This window comes from Enoplosus armatus, chromosome 23, assembly GCF_043641665.1.
Source record: "Enoplosus armatus isolate fEnoArm2 chromosome 23, fEnoArm2.hap1, whole genome shotgun sequence".
NCBI lineage: Eukaryota > Metazoa > Chordata > Actinopteri > Centrarchiformes > Enoplosidae > Enoplosus > Enoplosus armatus.
In genome coordinates, this window is record NC_092202.1 from 9,375,300 (window position 1) to 9,402,226 (window position 26,927).

Consider the following 26,927-nt stretch of genomic DNA (forward strand, 5'->3'; position numbering starts at 1 on the left):
TGTTTTATGTGTTTGTGCCAACAAGACAAAAGGAAAAAAAAGGGGAAAAAAAGACAAGCTGCCACACACAGCCCAGTGTTGACAGGGCGGCAGGAAATGTCTGACACGACGTGTTGTGAGGGAGGGCTGCTGCTGCTGCTGCTGCTGCCGCTGCTGCCAGAGTGCCGTGTTGCTGTTCGGCAGCCTAAAGAAAGGGTCAGGGCGGCAAGCACATCCAGATACACAGATGTCCATATGGCATCCTGAGTCAATTTGTGTTAAGGCTGACAAGAAAAATATGTTGATCAGGTTTTACATATGTTGAGGGCCCACCAGTTTAGAAGCTCATCATTTCATGCGCCTGTCTGTACGAGAACCAACATGACCCCCCAGATTCTAGCAAGTCTGGGTGGCGAGTTTGTGTTTGCACGAAGCAGCTGAGATATTAAGAGAACTAGTTAGACTCCCACACTGCTTGCAATCATAGGTAAGTTTCGCTGAAGTTTTTTGCTACTGAGTCACCACTTCAATCAAAATCCACGAATCAGTTGCATTTAAAGCACAGCCTTGTATTTTCTTGTGTTACTTTGCACAACCTTCTACATTATGCTACTGTGACTCATCAGCAGCCCTCACCCCTGGCCTCCCTTATGAGGTAATTAAGCCCCTGGTTGTTTGTTTAGCTGTCTGCATGTGTGTCCTGTATAAAACACAGGGGGGGCATATGTTCTTCCTACCATAAACCCATTGAAACAGCAGGACATGAGTGGTGAGGAGGGGTAGGCTGTGCTTGTGTGTGTGAGTGTGTGCTCTAATTAAGCCGGCAGAAGTGTATTAGCCTCACTGGGCAACAGCCAGCTGGGAGCATCTGGAGTCGTCTTTCATACTCACCAACTTCCCCACTACACACATACTTGTCCACACACACACACACAGAGAATTAGAAAAGATATCTATGGAACAGCAGTGTGATAAGAGAGCGTAGGTCAGGCATGACGGGTCATATGCGCTATTTACGTCTGCCACATTTTAAGTCTCCCTCACATCACAGCCCCCACCCATGTCCCCGTCTGGAGTCCTTGTTTTAGAGCAAGGGTGCCTCTCTCACGTCTCTCTCGAGACTGGAATGCCAACAGCATAGAGGGGAGGACCTAGTCCATTCCCAGCAGCTTGTGTACTCCCAAAGACGCATCAAAGCTGTCTCGAAAGACCAAAAGAATTTAGTTTCAAAGCGGGGTCAATATCTAAAATAATCCTCACAGCCTCTTGCCATCACTCTGCTCTCTGGGTTGGTTTTTATTAATGGTACATGAGATGGCTATTTTGACTGCTTTTTTTAGTCAGCATTTTGATTATTTAATTCTTTTAAATCCACTTCAAGTCTGAAACACTGCAGTCCCCGCTATATAAACAGTATAGCTTTCTCTTGTTAATATCAATGACATACTTGAGCTGCTCCCACTCACTGCATTCCCTCTAACGTCCAACTCAGGTCCCTGTATAGGTGCACACTCACCACTGCACGAAATACATCACTTCCTGTGTATCACCTAAATATATTGAAAGAAATACTGCTGTCACAGACTGTAGAGAAAAAAAAACAAGAACAGAAAGACTGAGTTGGCACTCTCAGTATTTCTCCTGTGCAGAGGGCTCAGTGAGCCAGCTGAAATAGTGTTTCTCTGTGCTATTGATTAGCTGGTTAGGCCATGAAAAGCCAGAGACAAGACAGCCACTGAGCTCCCTTCCTCTGGCTTACCACTGCAAGTTACTATGCCTGTTCTCCCACTTTTCTCTCTTTTACGCTCCCGCTTTTATGCGCTTTTTTTCCATTTATCCCCAATCCTCTCCGTGTACTGTATTTGTCACCCTCATTCTTGTGCTATTCTTATGTGTTTTACTATTCCGCTCACAGAGAAAAAGCCCCAGCAAGCAGCTTGCCGAGTTAGATCACAGGAGCCCAGCTGTTCACAGTCAAGGGCTGCTTCTTTTATTAGCCGTCAGTGGGCCCGACTGGTAGGGCAGTGAGAGAGGGAGAAAGAGTGGGTGGCAGGAGGAGGAGTGCAAGGGCAGTAGGGGGCACAGATTTCCCAGCTGTTAGTCCACAAACTCTGCCCCCTGTCAGAGATTAAGTAGATCAGCGGGAACGCAAGCACATACCCAGAGGCAAGACAAGACAGCTGACAGAAAATGGATTGAGATGGTCCTCCTTAAGGGGGATTGTAGTTGCATAAGGACTACCAAAAGTTTTTTGTTGGCTGAGTACTGTAAAGTTTTGCACACTGCACCACTGGAATGTACAGTGGGATAAGGCACAAGCCAGCAGGAGTGCAGTGCCTTAATATCCCTACAAATCCCCTTCTCCTACCTCGAGTCCCTTTTATTTTCCCCTACCATCTCACAAACTCATGCCGCCTTTCAGTCTATGGAGGACTGTTTTACTAGTGAGCCAGTTGTCTAGAGGGACACAAAGGACCTGAGTATAAAATTATATTCCTAGCTATATAACCAGACCTCCATTGTGCCATTTTTACGATATTATTTTCATTAGGATTGCAGGGATGGTTTTCTGTCTTTGTTGTGCCTCCCCCTCTATCTGCTTCAGTTCTAACCACAGTGGAAACAAAACCACTCAAAAGAAGTGGCAGTGATGAGAGCAGCACAGAGTGCTCCCATTTTGTATGATTAAATTTACTGTGACAAGCAAGCATGCTGTGTTTTGGCAAAACATGTTGCTGTGGGAACCCAGAAACTTCACAATTTCTGAAAAAAAAAAAAATGCCCCCCATGAGGTGTTCAAAAGACTTGACTTGGGATTTGAGAAAGGGTCTTCAGCAAGTCTTTGCCTAAAGTCCCTCTTGCTCTCGAAGTACTGAAGATGCCAGTATTGTATTTGCATATTTATGAGAAATGGGTGTCACAGTGATTAAGTTAACTGGGAGCCAGTTCTGCAGAGTGTGGATAATGAAATCATATAAAATGTGAAAGTCAAAGGACAATTTTTTAAAAAATATCTCTTTCAACCTTGTGGCAGAGTTGGTGGAGTTTGGTTAAGAATTTGGCTTCATTCAAACGATGGTTCAGTAGCTGCTGTTCAGTCTAAATATGAAAACCTACAGGATTCCCATCCATGTTCTCCTGTACAAAGAAAAGAATAGAACCAAAGATAAATCCCGAGCATGGGCAGACAGGAAAGACATTCACGTTGTGTTTAATAAACATGGAGCCAATATGGACTTCATTACTAAGTGCTTGAGACCAATGTAGCTCAGTGGCCCCAGACAAGTAATTACAGTTCACACTGAGACCTGACTCAAAAATACAGTCATTATCCCAACAAAAAATACAACCTTTCCAGGTCACATCACTTTGTTTGCAGCAGTAAAACAAGTTTATTTCTGCATTGAGCCACCATTATAGTAGCCCCAATCCACTTGCCAGCATTTTATGGAGCACAGAGTGATTGGGGGCGACAGAGAGATTCAATAAAAAAGTGGTAACACAATTGGCTCAACACATGGTAACTGCGTGAGCATGACAATTTTTGTGTGGAATTTGTGCTCGATTATGGTATAATTTTATAGTGTACTGTGTATGTGATGCATGTGCAGAATAGTTTTCATCACCCTAATTTAACAAGCGCCTCCTGAATAAAGCCCCAAACGAAGGCACCAAATTCTTTACAGCCCCCTTAAGAGCTAATCAGCCATCTTGCAATGAAACACTAGAGTTTATATTGGCCCTTCACACACAATAGTCCCAGTGTACGCTTGTTGTTGAGCTCAAAGGTCTTGGTAAGAATGAAACTCATCCTGTTGCTGTCTTGGTGATTACTTAATGCAGATGGGGGGGTCTTTTCTTGGTCCAAAGTATTTTTGGCCACTGTGGACAGAAGTTTCTCACAACAATGAGAAAATGTCCCTAGAAAAATTGCCCTTGGAATATGAGATCAGCTGTGAATTTTCAATCAACCTTTCCTCCTGCAAGACTTCTGAATCAGCAAAACATCTTGTAAATATGATGTCTAACCACTTTTCAGGGACACAGTTTGCAGTGCTCCATTGGGATGGATCTTTTTCTGTTGAAAATGAATGATAAAGATAAACACACTTGCCAGTGTTTTGTTAAGCTTGAATTAAACTGTTATAATGTAGAGTAGTTTTGTATAGGGTTGGACTGTTTAGACAAGATGTTGGTACACTGATAATTACATAATGAATCTAGTTAAAGACTAGATTAAGTTACTCATAATGGAGATTTACTGTCTAGAGAACAGAACTGTCCATATATCAACCCCTGCACAGATGCTACTATAGCCGATAAAAAAGACATAATGCTACTTTAGCATTTGGTAACTCAATGGTGACTCATATTGAGCATTTAAATTTTTAGTCGTACTCTTGGACCAAATCCAATTAAGTGCTCCCCCTCATTTTTCCCAAGAGGCACCACTTGAATAAGGATACGTGGGAGGATCCTGCTCAAACTCTGACTTTGAGCTTGCTGGAGAGACAGGCTGTACTTTCAAAGCCTATACACTTCATCAAACACCCTAGGAGAAGGGGTATGGAGGATGACCCCACTCACATATATACAACACTACTGGCACCATCTTCAATTTATCACACGTAATTTCCTCAGCTCTTGACCTTTGACCCCTCCCTAGGGCTGTGTTTGTATTGAGGGCAATGTGCCACTGTCTGAACTGTCTGTCTGAAGCCTCCCTAGAGGGACATGCGGTGTTTGCAGGGGAAATATGCTGCTTAAGCCACTGATGGTGAATCCACCCTTGTGCCCAACATGTGTTTCTGTCTCTGTGTATGTCTATCATTGTCTTCTCCGCCCTCCAGTGTTTTATGCATGCTGCTCATTAACCAGACAATGGCCACTTACGATGAAATGCCGGTCAGGGCAATATGTCAGCAAACCCTTGGGATGAAGGGTGGCAGCGGAAAGCGGTGTGCTCAGAAAGAAAGAAGAGGCTGAGGAAGGAGATGTGAATGTAAAGGGATTGACAGGGAGAGTCGATGGACAGCTTGAGAACAAAAGAGACAATGTGTGCAACAAATGAGGAGGGGTTTAGTGTGTTTTTCACTGCAACAATCCCTGAATGAAGAACTAGCGAGACCTCAGTTCCACCTTACAACCTGCCTTTCCAAACGGTGACATGACAAGCGAGCCCAATGAGTCAGAATGCCCTGATCTCTTGTGCTTGCGAGACTTAGTAGAACTAGGCAGTGTCATTGCTCCATGCATGCGCAGCCGCACCTCTGCAGCCCTAACTGAGGCACTAGCTCCATCCAGTGTATGCTGGCTCCCCTCCCCTTACATCACCGCGTCTGGAGGCGGAAGGTGGGGAGGGGTACAAGATTAATGATGGTGCTAACCGCATATTTATCATCCGGCTGGAGAGTAATGCGACACCTTTCTAATCTGAATATATTTCATTGGGCTGTTATGGCACTCAGCCCTGGGCCCTGTGTGTGTGTGTGTGTGCGTGTGTGTGCTTGCACCTCTGTGCGTCACTGGAAGTGTATTTGAATGTTAATCATATCTGCATAAGTTTGTGCGTGAGAATGCGTGTGCTTGTAAAGGCATGATAGTACTGTGATACCAACCAGCCGCCATAAACGCTTGCCCTATCTACCCTGGCAAAATGGCCCTCTGGTAATTAGATAAAGATGAAGTTCCTCTTTCCAGCGCACTGGGGCCACACTCCCCAAGATCCTCTCCTCTGATTCTCAGCTGCCTTATCAGGTGAACTCCCTTCTTCCACCTCTCTCTCTCTCTCTCTCTCTCTCTCTCATTCTCCTGCTACTTCTTTTTGGCACTCAGCAGAAATCAAGATGGATGTCTCCCCAACAGAGATGGGGAGATAGGGAATGCGCAAGGCCATGATGGGGCCTGATAGAGCCCACATTGGGCTGCCCGTTAGATTGGCTCTACTGTCACTATGACTGCCAGAACTATTGAGGAGTAGAAACTACCTGGTTTAGAGGATATTCAGCTGTGGGCTTTTTCAGGGAACTCACATGGGTAGATTGCACAAATGTTAAATTATGCAATAATTTGGCTTTCTTACATTATGTCATATTTACTGTTACCCTACTAATCCATTAATGTGGTAGGATCTCAAAACATGGCAGCGGCTGAGTGTTTGAAATCTGTTTAGCATACATTTTCTAAACCTATTCAGGTGTTTGGTCTTGCATATGGGGTCAAAACGTGGTCGTCCAAGATAAGATAAACACAATATGTAGCACTGGTCATGGGAAAAAAGGATTTGCAAAATTCAGTAACAACATAGAACATTGGAACAAATACTGGTCCCATCAATAATTAAATGTCTAAGTCCATAGCTAATTACAATCAGACACAAGGTACAGACAGTCTTTGTACTCACAGGAATCTCCATCTTAGGCGTTCAAAGCATCAAGCATACAGGCTTATATTGTAGTCAACAATCAGAGCAGTGACAAGGCCGTCGAAATGTTATGCTGGAAGGTAGTACACACATGTGCAGGCTTTCTCGCACAAAGAGGTTTTCTCTCGGAGATTATGTGTCTTGCTTTCTTGTGTACCCTTTGCCAATCTGCCATTTATGCGAGGGAATATATTTCAGACTCTGAAGCTTATTGCGCGCTTCATTGTTCGAGTTCATTGTATGGCAACAAAGGGAGAGAGGGAGTTAGATGATGATTTTTCAAGTGAGAGATTTGGATAAGGCATCCTACCCACTAACTAACCTACCCACCTACCCGTGCTTACATTGAAGTCCTCACAACAGCAGCAGCTCCTTGCACACCTGATCCCAACAAGATTATTAGAAGTCAGGGCTCACATTCCAGATATCTAATATATTAATTTATTAGGATTACATGGATGCTTGTTAGTATGCCTGTCACTCTCCATGCCCACATCTTCAAGTCAGTTACAGCAAAGGTTGCTCATGTGGCTTGGATATATAGTGTCTAGATACTCAATCTACAATGTGATACTGAAAGATAGTATAATTTCCTGACGCCTTTGCAGCAGTCCAACAATTCATCAACACTTGGATTCACTTTTGAGTTTGTTATCGCTGGTCGCTAACGGACAGATTTCTCACCTGTCATGTATGAGATCCAGGTTAATTTACTTGCTGGTGCAGGAACCTTTTCAACCTCCATCATGTCAAAGAAGAATAATACGTCTGGTGCTAGAACAGCTCTCACTGACTCATGATGTTTCAGTGTCATTACAGCCCTGAGCATCTTTGGTCAGACTTCAGCACCACTCCCCACCATAGTGCTCATATGAATCCCCAGAGGGACGGACAGTTTATCTGTAGCAGTTAGCAGCTGGTGTCAGCCCCAAAGACTTCAATAGCCCCCAGCTAGCGTTGCCACTTCAGATGCTAGTCATTTAGCAAACAAGTCAATCATGTGCAAGCCAACTGCCACTGACTTGCCAACGTCCCAAGTGATACCAGATATAGAGACGAGGGGGCAAACAAGAGTCACAGCCTGCTTGGTCATGGAAATCAGGTCAAATTGGTCATCAGCAAACTATCTGGGTCTAGCATGTCCTTGTTGAAATAGTTTGTAATGACAAAAGTTCAGGGGCCCCTGGTGTCGTCCAGAGTCCACCTTTGTTCATTGATTTTAGCTCCTGTCATAGGCCAATGTAGGATTGTGGATTTCATAACTAAGTTTAGAATTATGATCTGAACTAAGAATCTTTCACAGATGTCTCAGCATTGAAATATGTGAGCAAATGAGCAAAGAACCAGTTAAACAGTCATGTCGTGGCCACCCAAAAATGTAAAATGTTGTGAAGGCAAATGGATAGTATTCGCTGCACTGTACTGGTGGTGGTTTTCTGTCAAAATAGCTTTGAAGATCTTAAAGACTGCTCAAATAAAAGCTCCTTTTGAAGTAAATGTAATTTTTTTTTTCAAAATATCTAAGCTCTACATCAGAAATTCAATTTCAGTGGTAAACCACACAATGAATATTTGTATTATCCCAGCTTCTGTGAAGCAGATAAAATGATACATACCCCTCTTGTATCTCATCTCTTGTCTGACAAAACTGCATTAGATGTGGCACTGGAAACCTAGGGGCTGACACTCCTAGGGGCATCAGTGACAGCATGAGCTTGACGGCTGGCAATGTTTGTGGCATTAACTCACTTGTTGTCTTTTGTCTTGGGTTAGAGGAAACTTGACAGTAAAGTGAGCACCCAAATCTCCCTTCTATTGGACTCAATTAGCTTCACAGATATGGAAAATGTTTTAGCTTTGTGGTGTATGTTCCTTTATCATCTGTAGCAGAGCCTGTTACTCTCAAATGTTCTCCTTTAGTTTGTAGCTTTATTTGTCTGGAAATGACAATCTTACCTCAAAATAGCATTTGGAACAACTGGAGCAGAATTTACATCACATTAACACAAAAACTGTACATATCTCTCCAGCAAGTTTTCCCTGGCTAAAGCAAGCAAGGGGGGGTGAAGGCCTTAGTTCACTGCCTGTAACAACAGTTTTCATCAAGTAGCCAAATAAAGCCGAATGATAAAAGCCTGCATTCAAATATGAAATATCAGCACTACAGAAACTCATTCATTTTGCATTTGGTCACTGTTGGAGAGCAGGAAAATGTCCACTCCACTAACTAATACTTTAGAGTAACTTAATAATCAGTGAGTTACAGAATACGTTTAGTTTGGATTCAGTAGCAAAAATGTCATCAGAATCAGGTGGGGTCACAAATATCTTCTGTTAATTGAAAAGCTAATTGAAAGCTGTGACTTAATAATAAGTAATGTTTACTCATGACCGTCAATCAATTTCTAAATGGTGAATTTCGACTGGATTTACTTGCACAATACAGGAACCACGCAGTTCAAGCACAATGTAAACAAAAAGCAAGCAAAAGACATCCATGCTAACAAGGTAACTCTTGAATTCAAGGTTACACATGCATACATGCATGCATGCACGCACAGGCAAATACGTCTCTCTCCCTGAAGTGCCCTCCTTGGCAAAATCTCAGTGCCAGTCTCTTAATGAAATGCTCAATTAGGGTCTTTAAATAGGTAATTATGCAGTGCCTAATCCCTTAGCTCCTGGGCCCTATCTCATTTAGATGACACTTGGGCAGGCAAAATGGGAGGGGCAGGCACTGGGGCCTTAGTTTCTGTCATCAAAGCCCCTCCGTGGTGGCACAGGCGGCCCTGTTAATGATAAGGCACATCCAGGCAGTCAGTCAACAGCGACTCCCAGTGAGGGCTACTGACAGCATGGAAGATGGCAATGTCAGGCTTGACAGTGTCTTAATCATGTTTGTGAGTGTTCGGGGGCGGATTGTATTGGGTTGGGGGAGCTTGTATAAAGGTTTCTAAGAGGGTGTTAGATGTTGAGCGAGAGCAGCAAAGACTATTTGTGTGATGTGGGTTTATATGCATTTTTTCTGACGTTTTCCCAAGTTAATTCTATATGAAACAAGGACAGAGGGAGAGAAAATCACTTCCAAATGTCAAACTGTGTATTTTGCTTGATGCCAGGCATTGACAGAAAGGTTTTGATTTCCTGCACTGACATTTGTTTGAAGGTGGCATTTGATTTGAATTTCAATCTCCAAACTGTGGCTGGAGAAAAGGACCTATTCATTCGTTTTCAGCAGCATAATAAAATGTCTTGTTCGAGTGCTACAATATACCATCACTGACGGGGAACTGCTCCTGTTTGGTTGCTAACGTAGCAATGGCAAGCATTTGTCTTAGTGAAACGACAAAGGGGGAATTGTTGCTTTTGCCTTGGGGTGAACCATTGCTTTCCCCCGTCTGAGTTGCACAAGCAGCCTGCACTGCCTTTCATGAGAACAATAGCTTAGCTTGGCTAAAACACCTTTCAAGGGCGTCCAAGGACTAAAAAAAGTTTAGCTTTTCAAATCTATTAATCAGCAGCGCCCACATCAAAGTGCTCAGTAAACTTTCGTAAGGATACTTGAACCACTGAAATATTGAAACAGCTTTCTAAAATGCTGTTCATCCCCACCCTGCACGTCCTTTGACAGTCTTATCAGGATATAGATGGAAAAGCAGAAACAACACAATTTCACCTCTATCTGTGTATTCAGCAAAAACATCTCATATCTGTGATAATATTTTTGTCCTGTTGCCCTCCCTGTTGGCACTGATGTATTTTCATGCAAAAAGCTTTGATAAGCTGCTGGTTCTAATGCCGCCTGTCTGTTCTTTCAGTTGTTGACTCAGGGTTTCTTATCAAATCTGAGTCAAGGCAAAAAAAAAACAGTGCCCATAATACACTGAAAAACAAGAATTGCTCTCAGTGTCCTCATGCACACCGGTTTGACCAACTCTGGAAACACTTGACTAGAAGACTGGAAGCATGTCTCACTCTCGAAGACTAGAGTGAGACAGGACAATATCATCAAGACAAGATCAGCTGCCCATGAAACAGAGGGGCGAGAACCTCTTAAGAAATCCATATGGATTGACGCTATTCACGAGTTCACTTATAAAAACATCTGCCGTATCACCTTAGGTAACAGATAGCGTACAGTGTGCTAGGCTAATTGAAGAAATATTCACCTACAGTTGCATTAGTGCACTACAGCAACCATAATGTGGCGATGCATTTTAGCTGAGGGTATATCAAGGCAAATTAGCATTTAGATAATGGGAGACACTTGGCATTTTAATTATTTTGCTGCCCTATGAGTGTAGCGTGTATGCCCCAAGCGCCTCCTTACATCCTTCATGTACGCCTAAGTAGTGTATTTACATACCAAACGGCTTGGCTTGTGTACAAAAGCCACTAAAATGTTACCACCACACAATGTACCTTGGTGTTCAATTGTTTCGAAAAGATAAGGAGGCATATTGTTGACTTATGCCATATGTATTAGGGGGCAACGCAATTCCCAGTGCTGTATTATTCAGTTATTTTCAATAGAGCTCTGTTCTGATGTTTTCTGCTATGTCGGCGAGTGGCAGTGGAATGCTGTTTTGTCTGTTTGAGAGCTCTGTACTTTCCATAAAGCGACATGAGCTCAGGCTGGGAACAACCTCCCTCTCACCCTCCTTCCTCTCTCTCATTTTCTCTGCCTCACGGAAGTGAGATTATTCATCCTCCCACAGACCGTTGCTGTGTTGGGGGTAGATGTCAAAGTGCCAGGAGCATGTGGTGCAAAGGGTATGCGTGCCTGCGCTCCGCTTGTACGTGTCTATTTGTGCACATGAATGCCTGGGTTTACATTTGTGAGCATGCATGTGTAGGAGTTGTGTGTTTTATGCTGCATCTATCCGATTGGATGCGGACCTGAGCCTCAGTTTGTGCTTTTGAGGGTGAGGCGAGTTTACGTATACCATGTTTGTCATTCTCTCGGTTTTTCACCTGCTGTCATCCAGCCCCGTCCCTTCAGGAAACAATACCTTTCGACTGTCAGAGTGGCCTCGCAACTATCATCTCCTCTTCAGCAGCGCCTGCTTTTTCTCCCTCTATCCCTCATTCCTCTCTTGCATCTCTCTCGCGCTGCCTCTGTTAGGCGTACAAGCACAGATGGAGCGTGAGAAAAGCTGGCAGTGAGGCACATTCCCTTGCTTCCCTCCCTCTGCCTCCACCTCTCCTGCTCTCTACCCTACAGCGCGCCTTCCCCTCCCTCCCTTCTTCCTCACCTCCTTCCCTCCACATTACTTTCCCCTGTCCTCCTCTCCTTTCTCTCGCCACCTCTCCCTCTCTGCCTCGTTGCTCTCCTTATCCATTATATTTCCACCCCTCTGTTCCGCCCTCCTCTCACTCCCCCTTCTTTTTTTTCTGGTTCATAATATGTAACATGATTTAGCCCTCCCCTGTTCATGCAGCATAAATTTAATCCCAGCCATTCCAGGTTGGCTGCTGCTGCTGCGTCTACCATTTTTCTCATTTTCCCCTATCCTGCCACACTCTCTGCACCCGAAACAATAGACTGATAACAAGTTCTTTCCCTATACTAAATGCTGATGCGCAAGGTCAAGCACGACCCAAGTGGCACATGCTTGTACTATAGAAGCCGCCCATACTGTGACAAGCAAACATAGCACAAGAGAAGGCCTCCCAACAAGCATCCAAGCGATCATTTGAATAGTTTACAAACGCTTACCCAAAGGCTGATTGTACTTGCTGTGGTTTTATCTGCTGCCCATTGAAAAGGCATTAGCAGTGTCCATTAGAGTTCAATAGGAAGTGTGTTTACCAGTGTCATCAAGGTCAAAGGAGGTGATCCGAATGTGCAGACAAAGATGAAATATGTTGCTTTGGTTTTTTTGCCCCCCCCCGTCAATGTCCCTAAAGCTTACCCACTAGCTCTGTAACCTTGTGCGAGTGTGTTTGTTTGTGAGCGCCTGTGTGTGTGTGTGTGTGTGCGTGCACTGGGTGTTGGTATGCTTTCAGGGAGCAGCACAACAGGGCACTGGGATAATCAGTCACTAGACTGCAGGTCAGGGTCTTGCACTGGGGGGACCATCCATCTGAACCCAACAGCTGCTGGGAAACATAGCAAGAGGAATGAGATGAGAGAGAAAGATGGGTGAAGAGAGAGAAAGAGAGAGAGAGAGAATGGCGAGGTAGACCAGGTAGAGAGAAAAGTCAAGGAGAGGCTGTTGAAAACAAAAAGAGCACATTCAGAATGAGTGGGAGGAGTATTTGTGAGCTGATGCTACGTGGTCATTTCAGTTACTAAAGTGTATGCTCAAGGTCAGTTTGGGTGTGCTGAATTCTCGTGAGGACACAACCTTGCTCTTTGCACCCAAACAAGGCAACGGTTTTCAAATTGCAACATCCTCTCCTTGAACCGTGTTTTCCAATATAAAGTTGTTTTTTTCGGAGGTTTGTGCTCTGTGAACATGTGTAAGCTGTATTTGTGTAGACGGGGGAAATACCACAGAAAAGGCCCAATAATATAATATGATTAATAACAGTATTTACGAACTGGGGGAGTAAATGCTATTTTACACTATTTGTGGTGTGACATTTTAAAGTCCAGATCATTTTGCCGACAAAAAGGTGGGGGGTGGCTTTGAAATCTCCTGGTACTAATTTGTAATGGACACACAACTGAGATGGGATTGTGATAGCTTCCTTGTCCTACAGCCGCAGCAGGTGCTTTTAAACCAATTATTAGACAGACAAATGTCATCAGACCCAATTAGCTTCCTGCTGTGCATTTCATGTTGGGCGATTCATTCATAAGAAAACAAGATATAACCAAAGACATCAGTTAGAGCATTGGCAGCATTTGCTTGTCAGAAATTAGTCAGGCTGACTTTCTCAAACAGAGAGTCAGGCGGCACCACCCAAAGGACAGTTTATGACCGTGGGAGGCTTGTTTGAGTGAGGTCAGGGGCGGCGAGGAGGGAGGGGGAAAAAGTAAATAAATAAGTATAGCAAATAAACTCCTCTGATGTGCGGTTGTCAGGGTCTTTCATGTGGAGGCTGCACTTGAGGGCATAGCTTAGCTTAGCTTGAGGGATGTTATTACACATGCCGGCTGATCGGGAGCGATGTGTGAGAAACGGCCTTGTCACTCGGTCTTAAATCACACCATCGCGGGCAGAAGAAAGTAGCGGCAGATGAAAAAAATGAGAGGAAAAACAGACAGAAGAGAAAAACAAAGAGGAAGAGTGGTTAAGAAAAGAAAGAAATACACATAAGAAAGAGGCTTTATGCAGCAAAGAGAGACTGACAGACTCTACACTGTGGCATTCAAGAAAGAACGAGAGGAAAAGGTGACCCAAACTTAACCCCTCTTGATGAGGAAGTGGGGATTGGCAAAGGAAATGGGTGGGTAGCCTTTGATGAGCTTATTTTATGAATGTGGTCATATGATGTTTAAGAAACCTTAGGGGCACCGCGAGTTGGTGCCTGTCACAGGCAGCCATGTTACCAAATCTGTTGAACAAGAGGAACTGCTAGTGCGAAGCAACCCGTGCCTTTTTATATGCCCTTTGACCTTGAGGCCTCAATTTAAGCAACAATGAGTCCTTAAGTAGTTCAATCTTATCCCCCTTCCACTGCCTGAGCCATCTCAGAACAACGGGCTGACGCCACGACAAGGTCTCTCATCCTCAAAGAGAGAAAAAAGAGGGCAGGTCACCGACACCTACTGCATGAACAAAGAGGGAGAGATGTGTGTAGCTATATCATTTTACATGTTAGATTAATTATAAACCCACTTTCATACATCATTTTCATAATGCCATTCCTAAAGTATAGCATTCATGATCATCATACAGCCTTCATAAATGACCAATTATGCGCTACATTTGCTCAACAAATATGCTAAATAACACAACGATATGTACTGCAATGAATCCCTGTTGGGATTCTGTATAATGGCACATTAATAGCTGGTAGGTGTTTATTTATTTTCCTGGTACCAATCAAATAACTATAATAATGGTGAACTATTTTTAATGTAGTATTTTTCATATAATATCAAATAAAATGAATAAAAGCGAAGTTGCACAGGCACATTAAAACACCAATGAAAGAAGAATAAAATAAATTTGAAATGACATTGCAATAATGTTTGAATTATATTTTAGAGGCCAAAAAAAGGCCTACAATGAGGATTTATTACATGGCTCTGATGAAACACGGCAACAGCTTATTGGTAATATGTTTTTTTAAAACACACACACACACACGCACACACACACACACAGTGAGGTGCAGACCAGTGTAAACTTAAATTCAAGCTCATCTCGATTAAATATGTCGCACAAGTCTTCTCCAACATGCTTTATTCCCCAATCATCGACTATTGTGCCTTCATCAGGGTGTTATGCTGGAGAATAGTTTAATTACATAAAATGTGAACAGCAAAAGGAAGGTGGTGGAGTCTGTATCTGCTGCAGCTCTGACTCCTCTCAACCCCTTGTCCCCTCGCTGCCACTTAACTTCACCACAAGAGCTACAGTAAGCTACAGAAGCTCTTTCTGAAGGAGCGGCTGTCTCTCTCAGCATCAGGGCGAAGTCAAAAAGAGAGATCACAGAGATCATTGCAGTACTAAACACAGTGGCCTACCCTGTTTGCTCACTGCTATAGCCCTGTATATCCTTGTAGTTTGAAAGTGTGCGTTTGGGGGGTAATTACTGCATTCTTTAACTCTGCTAGTCTGGAGGGAAATAGAAAGTCCTGCCTCATAAAATGAAACAAATTCTTATTTGCTGTGCCTGGCTGGGCATGATACTAGGCAACTTTTTATTACACAATGCAGTATGGATCACATCCTCGGTACTTTTGTGGTGCTTTGTCCTTGCATGTGTTGGGCTAATTACAGAGGGATTGGCCTTAATAGATTTGGTGGCATTTTTGTGGCTGCTTTGGTCTGTTAGGATAACATACCGTGAATCCACTATTTCCTTGAAGTTCAATTCAGTTTATGCATGAGTCTGAAATTAAAAACACCCCGTTTAAAAATTCCCTGGAGCTGGCCAAAGTGAAATTAGTAAACTTGCACGAAGGATGGGCATGATGTGGTACAACCACTATGCTCAAACCCATGTTGAATTTGTTAGAAATGGCACCATCAGTAGCATTCTCATGTCAGCATTTGTTTCCCACTGGTTTGTACTTGGTTTGCCAAAATATTATGGCCTTACAGACCTTAGAAAGACACAATTGGCGTGAAGCTGATGTTGTGAACCTGCTGCTTTGGGGAGCTCATAACTTCTCTGCCTGCATTCTTCCTCATAACAAGTTTATTGCAGAATGGCTGGAATATAGAGATAAATATGACTGATTCTTTTGTTTTTTCCTCTTAATAATATCGCTCGTCTAAATAGACCAGAATACCAAACACACAGGCTCAAATGAGAATGGAGACCAGCCATTATGGAGAATATAAACATCCCAGCCTCCTTCTCTTTCACATTTCTGATAAGGATCATGGGGAAGGAGAGAGAGTAGACAGCTCAACAGCCCCTTTCTTTTTCTTGCCACGCACTCCCCCCCTTTTCTAATTAACATTGTGCATGTTGTCAGGCTTTGTTTAATAATGCATGATTGCTATCAGCAGCAAAATCCTTTGAATGAAGCACCACTGAATGGGAACACAATAATACCACCAGGGGCTCAGGAAGAAAGACAAGATTGTTTTTTTTTTCTATTGTAATAAATGTTCAATGGAAAGCATCAGTGCCACCAAATGTATGAAAGTGAAGGTGCAGAGTGCAACGCAAAATGGCCATGTTGAGGATAAAATGGGCACAGGTGGTGCCGCCTTTTGAGGGAGTCTTTTTTTTTTTGTGGACTATTGGAAATGGAAAGGATCATTTGAACTCATGTACATGCTCAAACATGTAATTACACATGAATGAGCGCAGGCTTTCATACAAAAAAGCTGCAGTGTTTAGGATAAATCCACTGTCAGATAACAATGCTGTTGGCAAACTGCTGCCTCTCTGCCAGGTTTGGCAGGTGGCTCGTCCTCCTTAGCACATTAGCAAAGAATCTGCAGCGCAGTTTACTTGTAAAAATGAACACCACAATACAAATATAATTGCTTTCATTTTTGGTATGGGGGGGGGGTTAGCTGTGCTTACATTAGCTTCTCCATGTATAGCACAGCCTCTTGGTTGTCTCACTTGCAGTTACACAACATGCAGATGGACTCCCTGATTCGCAACAAACCACCACACACACACACACACACACACACTATCAGCGTGTGTGTAAATGGGTGTGTGCGCATGCCGGGCGTGGAGAGAGATGGGGAGGGCTGCTGAGTACTGTTTCTTGTGTTGTTGCCTAATGTCATGTCATTATGGAAATTCACATATTAATTAACTCAAAGGCTATCACTTAGATTTGGAGGGGCAGACGCATAAAAACAACAACCGGAGGAGACAGACAGCTGTACCTGCACCACGTATGGATCACACTGCAGCTTTATCCCCTCACGCCCTGCTCAGGTTTTTTCAGTCCAGTTGATTCTAATCAAATCCACAGTCGCTACAAACACTGCTCATGTGAAAATTCTGTCTAGTGTGCTCAAATGTATGTATATGTATACGCATTTGTGTTTGTGAGTGTGTGTGTGTGTGTCGGCGGTGGTGTGAGCGGGGGATGAGATTGCCTCAAATTGATTCCCTTCGCCACACATCCCCCGCTCTTGTGCTTGCTGCTAGCCCCGCGGCGCTTGGAGACAGGTAGTCGTGTCTATCTCCCCCCAACACAAATCGAGTGTGACAGGTGCGCTATCTTCCCGTCTTTTCTGCCATTTACAGCCCACAGAAATGAAAGAGGGAGAGCTAGGAGCAAGAAAGAGGATGATTGGTAACAGGGAAATGAGGTACTTTGTCATCATTGGGCCTACTGATTGGGCTTAGGGGGGGCCTGTTTTTCTTTTTCTTTTTTGTCTTTTAGTGGGTGGCGGTCAAATCTGTAGATAAACAGTCCAATAAAATATTATTTCCAGCAAAAGCATTTATATGCACAGTTGCTGCCGCCTGAACAGACATTTGCTAAAACTGCAGAATTCCAAAACTTCAGGAGATCTGACGTGTTGTGGGTTTCGTCTCATGGTGCACAGACCGTGTACCGGCCCACCTCCACCGGTCACCACAGCTGAAACAACAGCATCCTACAGAACAATGCAGGCAGACTAGCTAGCATGCTAACCAGCAGTACAGCATGTCATCGAAGCTCACACACTCGGATTAGCTGGGAGCCGTGTTACAAGCCGAAGACTACCGCAGAGCATCCATCACTAAGGATCAAGCTCTGGCTTAAGCAAATGGATGACAAGGGATAGAGCCAGTCTGCAGCTAATACTAGCTCACTGTATCACATTGATTTTCACAGCCATGTAGTAGCCCTTCGATAAAGGGCTGAAACATGAATGGCAACACTTGGCCACTCTGTCTTATAGATTTTATTGGTTGTTTGAGCAGCGCTGGAAAAAAGAGAAAACATTTGTGTGCTAAAGCTGAGCTACTCCATCACTTTGTATAGACACTTAGAGCTATTAAAGCATCTATTATGGATTAAATGTGGTGTAAGTATGTTCTTTAGATAAATTGGCTCGTTGAATGTGTTTATCATAATGCTACTAAAAGACAACATTTACATCTTGTTTTGTACTTTAAAGAAAAAGACTCAGGAAAGTCTCTCAGTGGTCAAATTTACTTACTAACAACGAAATAGCTTTCAGCATTTATGAATATTTCCTTTATTTCCTGACTATTCTTACATGCAAAAGAGGCACTCTTTATGTGAAACAGATATCAACACTGATCTTAGGAGGACTTAAAATGTACTCTTATTATGCAGCGTATTTAATTGGTGCTCGCGACCAAAGCTGTGAAGACAAAATCTTATTAGTCCACCCTTTCATCTGTGTGGTTTCTCCCTCTCTCTCTCTTGCACTCTCTATCGCTCTCCCTCTCATGCACACGTGCACACGCATTTGTGAAGTGACTATTCCATTTAGAGAACTGTCAGAACATACCCCGTGAGCACATCAGCCTCTTCCTATCCTCTGTCAGCTCCAGCCGAGGCTGTGTGGGGGTATGTCAGAAATGTGCAGGGATAGATAAAACCCGTGGAGCCAAACAGCTTTGTTTCATTCAGTCCCTCTCTCTTTTTCTCTCTCTTTTTTCCTCCCTCCCTCTCCCTCTTCCTATCCCTCCTTGCCTTGCATAGGCTGTGAATACCCTGCATCTGAGAAATCAGACCAGACTGACTCACAGGACTCTGTGAGCCAGCGCCACCGAGGCTGCCAAAGCATGCTGGTGCCAAGCTGTCCCACCATGCACAGAGCCAGACCCACGCTGCTGCTGCCGCTGCTGCTTGTCCTGGGTCTGTTCCTCCACCTCGCCGACGCTCAAAGTAAGTGGACCGTTGGCTTTCACGTGGGCCTCAAGTGTTGCGTGCTACTGGGTTGGGGGCGGGGTGGTAAGGGTGGAACTGGTTTTGTTTCTGAGTTTTTTTTTCATTGAACATCATCAGACACATAAATACTTCATGTACCACACATGACACTTCAATAAATACTTCATGGAATGCATTAGACTTCTTCAATTCAGTAAGGATAAGGTAAATTAAGGCCACTCTATGAAGAATGAAATTATTTGCATCAGTTAAAAAATATCAAATCAAATCCCCCTCCACTCAGAAATGTGTGTTGATCTTTGTTGATCTCTACTTCTCTTGGATGTTTGACCTTCACTGTGCAGAATGATGTATGGGCAGAGTTTGACACGAGAAGGCTGTTTTCACGTTCACCTGCTGAAGGGGTGAGCAAAGTTTCTCTGTGCTCACCTTAAATCTGAGCTCAAGGTGTGTTTGCACGAGAGGGTTTGCTGACATAAATTGTGGTCCAGTACGCAACTTACACGAGTTTGATGTGAAAAACCTCCAGTGCACACACACTGAGAAGAGACGTTGCAGACTTTTTAAATGAACAATATTTGCATATTCAAATATTTATTTTTCAATGAGGCAGAAAGAGTGGATGTCATTTTGAGGTATGAGGTAATTGAACTTCTTTGGGGGGACAAACCATATAATACGCAGTCATTAATCCAAGCAATGTATTTTTGTATCTCTGAAAACATGTCTGAAAGGAATCTTTAAAGATAACAAGTAACTTTACAAAAATTGTCTTTAAATAACATTGATATCCTTCAAAATACTGTATCAGTCAGTCTCTAGCAAGGCAGGTAGTAATCTTAGCGTTACATTGTGCTTCTCCCTCCCTCTCTCTCTCACACACACACACACACACACAAACACCTGTATTTCACAATGATCCATCTCTTCATCTCAAACTATCAAAATGTGTCCAAGTCCCTATTTTCCAACTACTTCTTTCTGCCGCAAAAACTTCTCATGTGAACCAGAAATGCTCAGGCCTCAGCCAAGAATCTCATGATGAGAAGTCATTGGAATTGAGTTACTTGACATCAGACACCTGCCCATTGATGTGTGACAACAGTTTTCAAACCTCATTGAGCTCTGGTCCTGCACCACAGCACCCTCCCCCCCTCTCACGTCCTCCCTCTTTTTTTTTACACTAAGATCCATGAATCATTAGCTTCTGGAGTCACAGAGGGATGAATAAAAGTTTTATTGCTCCCTTTGCACCGACTGAAATCCCCTCAGTTCAGCTGAATATCTCTGAATGAAGGGATCATTCACCCAAGGTCATATACAACAGAGCCACGCAAAGTGAAATTGATGGGTGAGATTTTCAACTTTGTGCTTGAGAAATGTTCCTTGCAATCTGTTCAAATGTGTTTTATTTTTCTTCTCTGCCTCTCGCCACATATGTCTCACAGCGGGGAAGAAGCAAATGGAGAAATGTCTTCTCCGTTTATCCCCCGTTTTATGTGCAGCTCCGCGATTTATTGACACAATTTAATTACGGGACCTTCCCAAAACGGCATTAACAGTCGATAAACGTTACCATTGAGGGGGCTCTTTAGTAGTTATCTTTTCAGAAACTCCCATCTTCCGCAGTCTAGTGTGAATTTACATAACAGCATTTGATGAGAAAATACACCGTTGCCAAAATCTTCCCTTCAGACAACTGTCTCTACAAAACTTCCACTCTCGCGTGTCCAGACATTCCACAGTCACATTTGAGCGCAAATGTAACAGAGACCTGCACGTGTGCAGTCAGCAGCCCCCAAATCCTGACGCCTCTGTGCCCCCCCCCCCCCCCCCACCAAACCCATCATTAATTTCCTTCCTTTAGCCGTATGGCTGGGAGCAGCTGCTGCTATCCCATACCCTACTTAGACAGCTGTGCTGGGTCATCATTTCAAAGCCAAAACAAACGTATCATGAGGTAGCCACAGTGGCTGTGTGTTAATGACTGAGGGGGTGTGTGGGAGTCAGGGAGGTCACGGGGATGAGGTGCGTGTCCTGTCTGCAACCGAGGTAAGAGAGCAAGTGTCTGTTCACAGCCAGAACCGTTTCAGGCAGTATATGTTAGCTATGGGATTTATATTTGCTCCTTTCTGTTCCTGTACTGCCTGATCTCCTACATGCACGTGTTTGTTCCTCCCCATCCCAACTCCCCTCTATTGTTTTTCTTCCTAATCGCTCTCTTGCCAATTTTCTCCTCATTTCTTATTTGGGCTTTTTTCTTGCCCGTTTGTTTTCCGCCTGCGTCTTTGTCTTCTCCCCACCTTCTCCCCTTGCTGTTTGGAAGCAGTGCAGTCGCCCCTTCCAGCGACTGAGAAGCTCCTTAATTTCCTCTACTGACACTCTGGGGCTCTCTCCCCATTTGTGGTGCGTACTGAGCACCAACAAGACGTCCACTCAATTTAGTCTGTTCCAGACTAACCCCCAGCATCAAAAAGTCCGGCTGTATTTCTGAAGGGAAAGCTGCCCTCTGTTGGTGCTCTGCATCCATTTGGGTGTAAGCTAGCCTCCGGCTGTGGAGGATATGAGACACGCGAGAGCAGAAAATGGCTGAGTCGGCCTGCTCAACAGATGGCACGATCCTCGGAGCCAGTCCTACTTGCCACCCCACACAGTGGACACTGCAGCCCCCTCTCAAGAAAAATGCCAATCGGGCCCCCTAATAAACACACATTACAGTTAATGTCTTAATGGGAGTGCGACCAAATGTGTTCTTTCTGCAAATGTTTCAAAGAGAGACCTGTATGTAGATGATGGATTCAGAAACGATTTTAAAGGATTGTGTAGCTATGTTTCTCTGTTTGGTCTGTTGGTTTGTTATTGTTTTGTCTTTGGCCTTCTCTCTCTGTTGCTCTCTCTCCCGTTTTCTCCTTCACCCTGTCCCCCTCGCTCTTCAAATGAGGCCCAATTAATTTGTGTGGCAAATTGGGCTTGGCACTAGCTTGAAAGAAGGGCATAATTGTCCCTGGTGAGCCAAGGGGACAGAGCTCGAGAGAGAGGGAGGGAGAGAGGGGAAGAGTAGGGAGGCAACAAACAATTCCTCAGTGTCTTTTGCTGAACATTAAAAAGGAAGTGTTGGAGGATGAGAGGAGAGCTGGAGGCGTTTAACATCCACCTGGGCAGGGATGGAAACTTTGGTGTGGCCATCCGCACTAAATAACTTGGCCGCTCATTAACTCGATGGATTGTTTCATGAGTCAGACACCGATATGAAGCAAAAACAAACCTGCTGTTAGAAGTTAGAATTTGTCTCAGTGTGAGTAACTAGAAAGTTTCCCCCCTGGCTTCATTGTGTGATTGAGCTACAGTCTACACACATCGACCTCCACTGATTGAGCTATATTACCAGTATTGCTGACTGTTTTAGGATTTTTTTTCTCTCAATGAACAAATTCATATAAAAAATACAGTTTGAAAAACATGCTGATTGAAATTATGCTGAGCTACATCTGTAGGGAAAACCAGCTTACACACACCCACACACTTTCTACCCAGCACTGGCCCATGCTGTGTTGGACCATGTCAAACCCTGGGCCTAATAGTGTTTTAATTGATTCCTCCCCTTGCTGGTGGATGGCATGGTGAGTCCCAGCGAGCCAGCACGCTTCTCTTTAACACGTCAAATGGGTATCGACAGGCTCCTCCAGCCTCTCTAAACATTAAGATGTTAACACCCAAACCTCATCCCCCTTACTTATGCTTATTTACAGCCAGCCATGTATAGAAGCATGCACACACATGCACTCGCATGCCACATCCACAAGCATCAAAAGCTAATGCAATCCCTTTGAGCCAGCAATCAAAGGTGAGCCACATGGGACAAAAAGAGCAAATCGTCCATCAAAGCGTCACCTCTTTGTGAAAAAAGCAAGGAGGATGCGGAGCAAAATGAGTCACATTTTAATGCAACAACATAAAGATGTTCACATTTTAATGTTTGTTAGATAATCAGAGGCGAGACGTTTTACTCTCCTCTCACACTGAGTTAAAATTGGACTCTCGTGCTGTTTTTGTGCGAGCAGCCAGTTTCCCATATGTTCGCTATAAGATATGTCGAAGCAAGTTACACATTTATGATCCAAGAGTGTCTAGTGCTCTATGAGGAGTCATTTGTTGAGCAGCGCTGCAGTTGCAACCCAACAGCATCTGCCAGTGTAACAGTCAGTCCTAGTATTTTGTGGGTGGAATGCAGATGATCATAACTATGATTTGTATCGGCGTTTGTATATCTGCTTAAACAGAAGAAAGTGATGCATGTTGGTAGTATACATAATAACGCACACACACAAAGAGACACACTACCATTCTTATGAACATGAGAATGCTGTTTTGTAATGCAATACAAGCTAAAACATCAACACATACAGATAAATGAAGCACATACCCCCTAAGCAGGATCACCTTGGAGCAAGTCCGAAAGCTAATGATAATCTATTCCCAGATGACATCAAGCTGTAATATGTGTGTTTTATGCATGCCTGGCCTAATATGAATTATTGTAAAATAATGTTGTATTTGCATATGAGCTTCCGGGCTGTACTGAAATTAGCATTTTTACAACAGCTCAAATTAAATCCCTCTGCTTAATTTGCCTGCATGCTAATTTGATTTAAATTGAGTCTATTCCATTCCCTTTTACACTCATACCCACACAGCGCTAACATACAAGCCACGCACACACACTGATTCAAGCACATACACGCACAGTATGTACTCTTAAGAGCTGCAGCTGCCTGGTACACATTGAATTAGACACACAAAAAAACACACACACACACACACACACACAGCTTACATGTTGGTGTAACCAAATAAAATGGCATTAAAGCAAGGAGGAGAACAGAAGTCGTAGCGGTTTTGATTCAACTTTAAATCACTGTAATTCCCCCAGTCTGCCACCTCGTTCATCATTCTGCCGGACACTGCTCAAGTGGAAATCTCATTGTTGGCTCCACTCGTTCATTTCAAAAGGCATCTTAGTGCAGTACATCTTAAAAAAAAATGGCATCAACATCTACAAGAGGAGGGAGTGCGCATCATGTTCACACTTCAAATAAATGTGGTGAAAACACCTTCGCTGAGAGTGCCAGCACTTAATTACCATCTAGTTGTTTGGATGAAGACCTTGTGACAAGACTGGGAATCTGAGATAAAACAATGTTATCAGTGCTATGCAAGATGCTTCTTGCTCGCAGGTTGAACTAAATGAGTAAGAAGTCATTATCATTTTCTTTGGCTGAAAATGCCTGTACCAACTCCTTGTCAACAGTGTGGTATGCAATTATATTTAAAGGTTGTATCAGGTCCATTATTAACTCCATGAATGCCGATTTCTGTGGCAACTATGCCCAAGCGTATTATTTAAGGCCATTAGCCTCATCTATGGATTGCAGTAATTTTGCCATGCACTTAGACCACAGAATCACACAAAAGCCAAGCAATTTTCACCACACTCCTGACCCTCCCACTCTCAAGAAAAAGCAGATAATCACATACAATATGGAGATGTCGTACAGGCCCAGATGCAGGTAATTAAAGGCTAGCGACCGGTCACTAATGCTATATCTAAGTGCACTTATGTCTCCAAGACACACTGACTTGAAAATTGTGAGGCAATTTAGCCATGCTGTACCATTCATGTCTCAGAGTGGGAATATTGACAGAACAAAAGCACCATAATCCAAATTGTAAATCAATTGGAGCGGCAATCAACAAACTCCCAGAAACCCTTTCTCAAAATCCATATATTTGAATACCTCTATATGAAATGACTGGGCCGATCATGCTTTGAAATGGTATGGATTTTAGTGGATTTCTGGCACCTCCTTATCTGTCCTCTGAGCATTTAAGATGCCAAACCATGTTAACGCAGTGCGCCAGACTAGTTCTCTATACTTACACAGTCTCTTTCTCTCACACAAAGGGTACCTTGTAGCATGCCTTTGAAGCTGGGATCAGCCGGTGAGCTGAGCACAATGCCAGCTGTTTTGCATCTGGTGGGCTTACACTTGGCACAATTCCGGCCTTGCTGGCATATGTACTAAATCTGATCACCCTTCGTACACTATGCCAGTGAACTGTATAACAATGCAGGTGTTTCATGACATTGCCCCAGTGACAGTGCAATTAATAGATTGATGCTGTAGCTGCAGTAATGGGATTACTGGACCAGTCAAGTCTGAAATACATCAGCGTCGCCTGCACAGATGATGTTTTACTGCAGTGTGCAGTCTGAACAATGAACAGCTAGAGTGCACACCATCTACACATGCAGTAATCTAAGACGGGGGAGTCATACTAAAACATCCTGTAGACTGGAGGCTCAAACATGGCGACAGATTTAGTTCCAACAACAAAATTCACATTCAACTCTTTTACATACGAAAATAGTGGTGGATTGTCTGATGGCCTTATTTGAGTGCAGTCTTTTCAATGGTAGACGGTTTAACCCCTGACTCTGGTTTGACACATTAAGCACTTTCTGCATTCAAGTATCCCAGAATAAATGGCCATTTAATGCAGGTCTGGCGAAAGTATGACTTGCCTGCTATACCTTCGCGGCCTACTAATCGATTTTGCATAAGTAAAGCGGACCCATGATTACAATTTCAGCTATTAACACATAACACAATGTGGTTTTAAACATATATCTTAAGCACGTGGCATTCACTAAGATATGAATCCAAGAACCAGTCTCTATTTTGTATACCATAAGAAGGTAAGCATAAACAAGTGAACTTAAAGCTGTAGGGAGCCAAGAGGTAGATGTACAGTATGACAGAGCCAGGAGTTATTTGTCATTCTATTCATTACTTATTCTCACTAAATATTGTAAAAGTGCCACCTGGATATTTCTGAATGCATCGCTTTGTTTGAGGGAGCAAAGCCCTTCCTCCTTGGATTAGTGTGTTTGGAGGGAGGGGATGTGTTTTTGTGCACTTTTATAGTACATAACAGTTCCATTATGAAAGCGCTTTTGAATTATCTGCCTGTGTGTGTGTGTGTGTGTGTGTGTGGTTGTGCATGTGAGTTTGTGTGGCTAACACCTGGCCCTAGGCTGGAGCTTTGGTCTCACTCCAGGGGTCCTGAGAGTGCGACACATTGCACTGATCTCGGCGCAGCACATTTGTGTGCCTGTGGGGTATGTTGAGATTCTGCGTTGGGGTTAATGGTCTCTAAACCATTCATCTCCATGGAGTGCCTCGGGGCAATCTCTCAGTCCCAGGCAGAAAGCTTACATCCCCACCTTCTTACCTACAGCACTCTCCAATGCTTGACGCCGATTGGGAATCTTGACGCCCTAAGCTCCTCTCTGTCAAAGTTGATTTACATTCCGCAGAGTGATGGAGTGAGTGCTCAAAGTCTGTCTTTGGAGAGCCGTCTTTCTCACCTAATACTCCCTCACACATTACATCTGACACTATTTTCTGTCCGCCCTCCCCACTTGTTTGTTTGCTTGCTCACTCATTAACTCACTCTCTTGTGCATTTATTCACACGCTCGCAGTCTTACGCTCGCTCCCTCCTTGGCTTCTCCGCACCACCAAGTGAGTCATGTCATTTGAGAAGCTAAGATTTATTGTGACACACAGCTTTAGTGTGGTTTATTAGTTATGGCAAATGAGAGTGAAAGCCTCCATTGAGAGGCGAAAATGCTCTCACGCCACAGCCAGACCCATAGGCTTTTCCAGTTGAAACCGAGCCAAGCCCTTGTTTCTAATGGCACCGCGCTAAGTGCCCATCCCATCACACCGTGGAACATGGAATATGCATTGTCACACACGCACACAATTACCGAAGGATCCCTGGACGTTTATGAGGTGTTTATGCAACATCCATCATAACATCCATGAACAGTCTGTTTCCCCTTAGCTTTAATGCTCCCTTGTGGTGCCGACTTTCATGGTTTTCATCATTCTCTCATCAACTAATTAATTCCTACAATCCCCATCACTTGAGTTATGATGAAGGATATTTCAAGTTAAGTATAGATAATGAATGTACAACCGAGAGGTAGAGTGACAGTGGAATC

General features: G+C 43.6%; 1 protein-coding gene across 1 annotated transcript in view; it reads left to right on the plus strand.

Moving 5' to 3' along the window:
* Positions 1-26,927, plus strand: part of LOC139305646 (receptor-type tyrosine-protein phosphatase delta-like) — a 123,473-nt gene that overhangs the window by 15,125 nt on the left and 81,421 nt on the right. The window contains exon 2 of the mRNA XM_070929563.1: positions 18,669-18,854. Coding sequence (XP_070785664.1) covers positions 18,752-18,854 — 103 coding nt within the window. The 5' untranslated portion in view covers positions 18,669-18,751. The remainder of the gene's footprint in view (positions 1-18,668; positions 18,855-26,927) is intronic.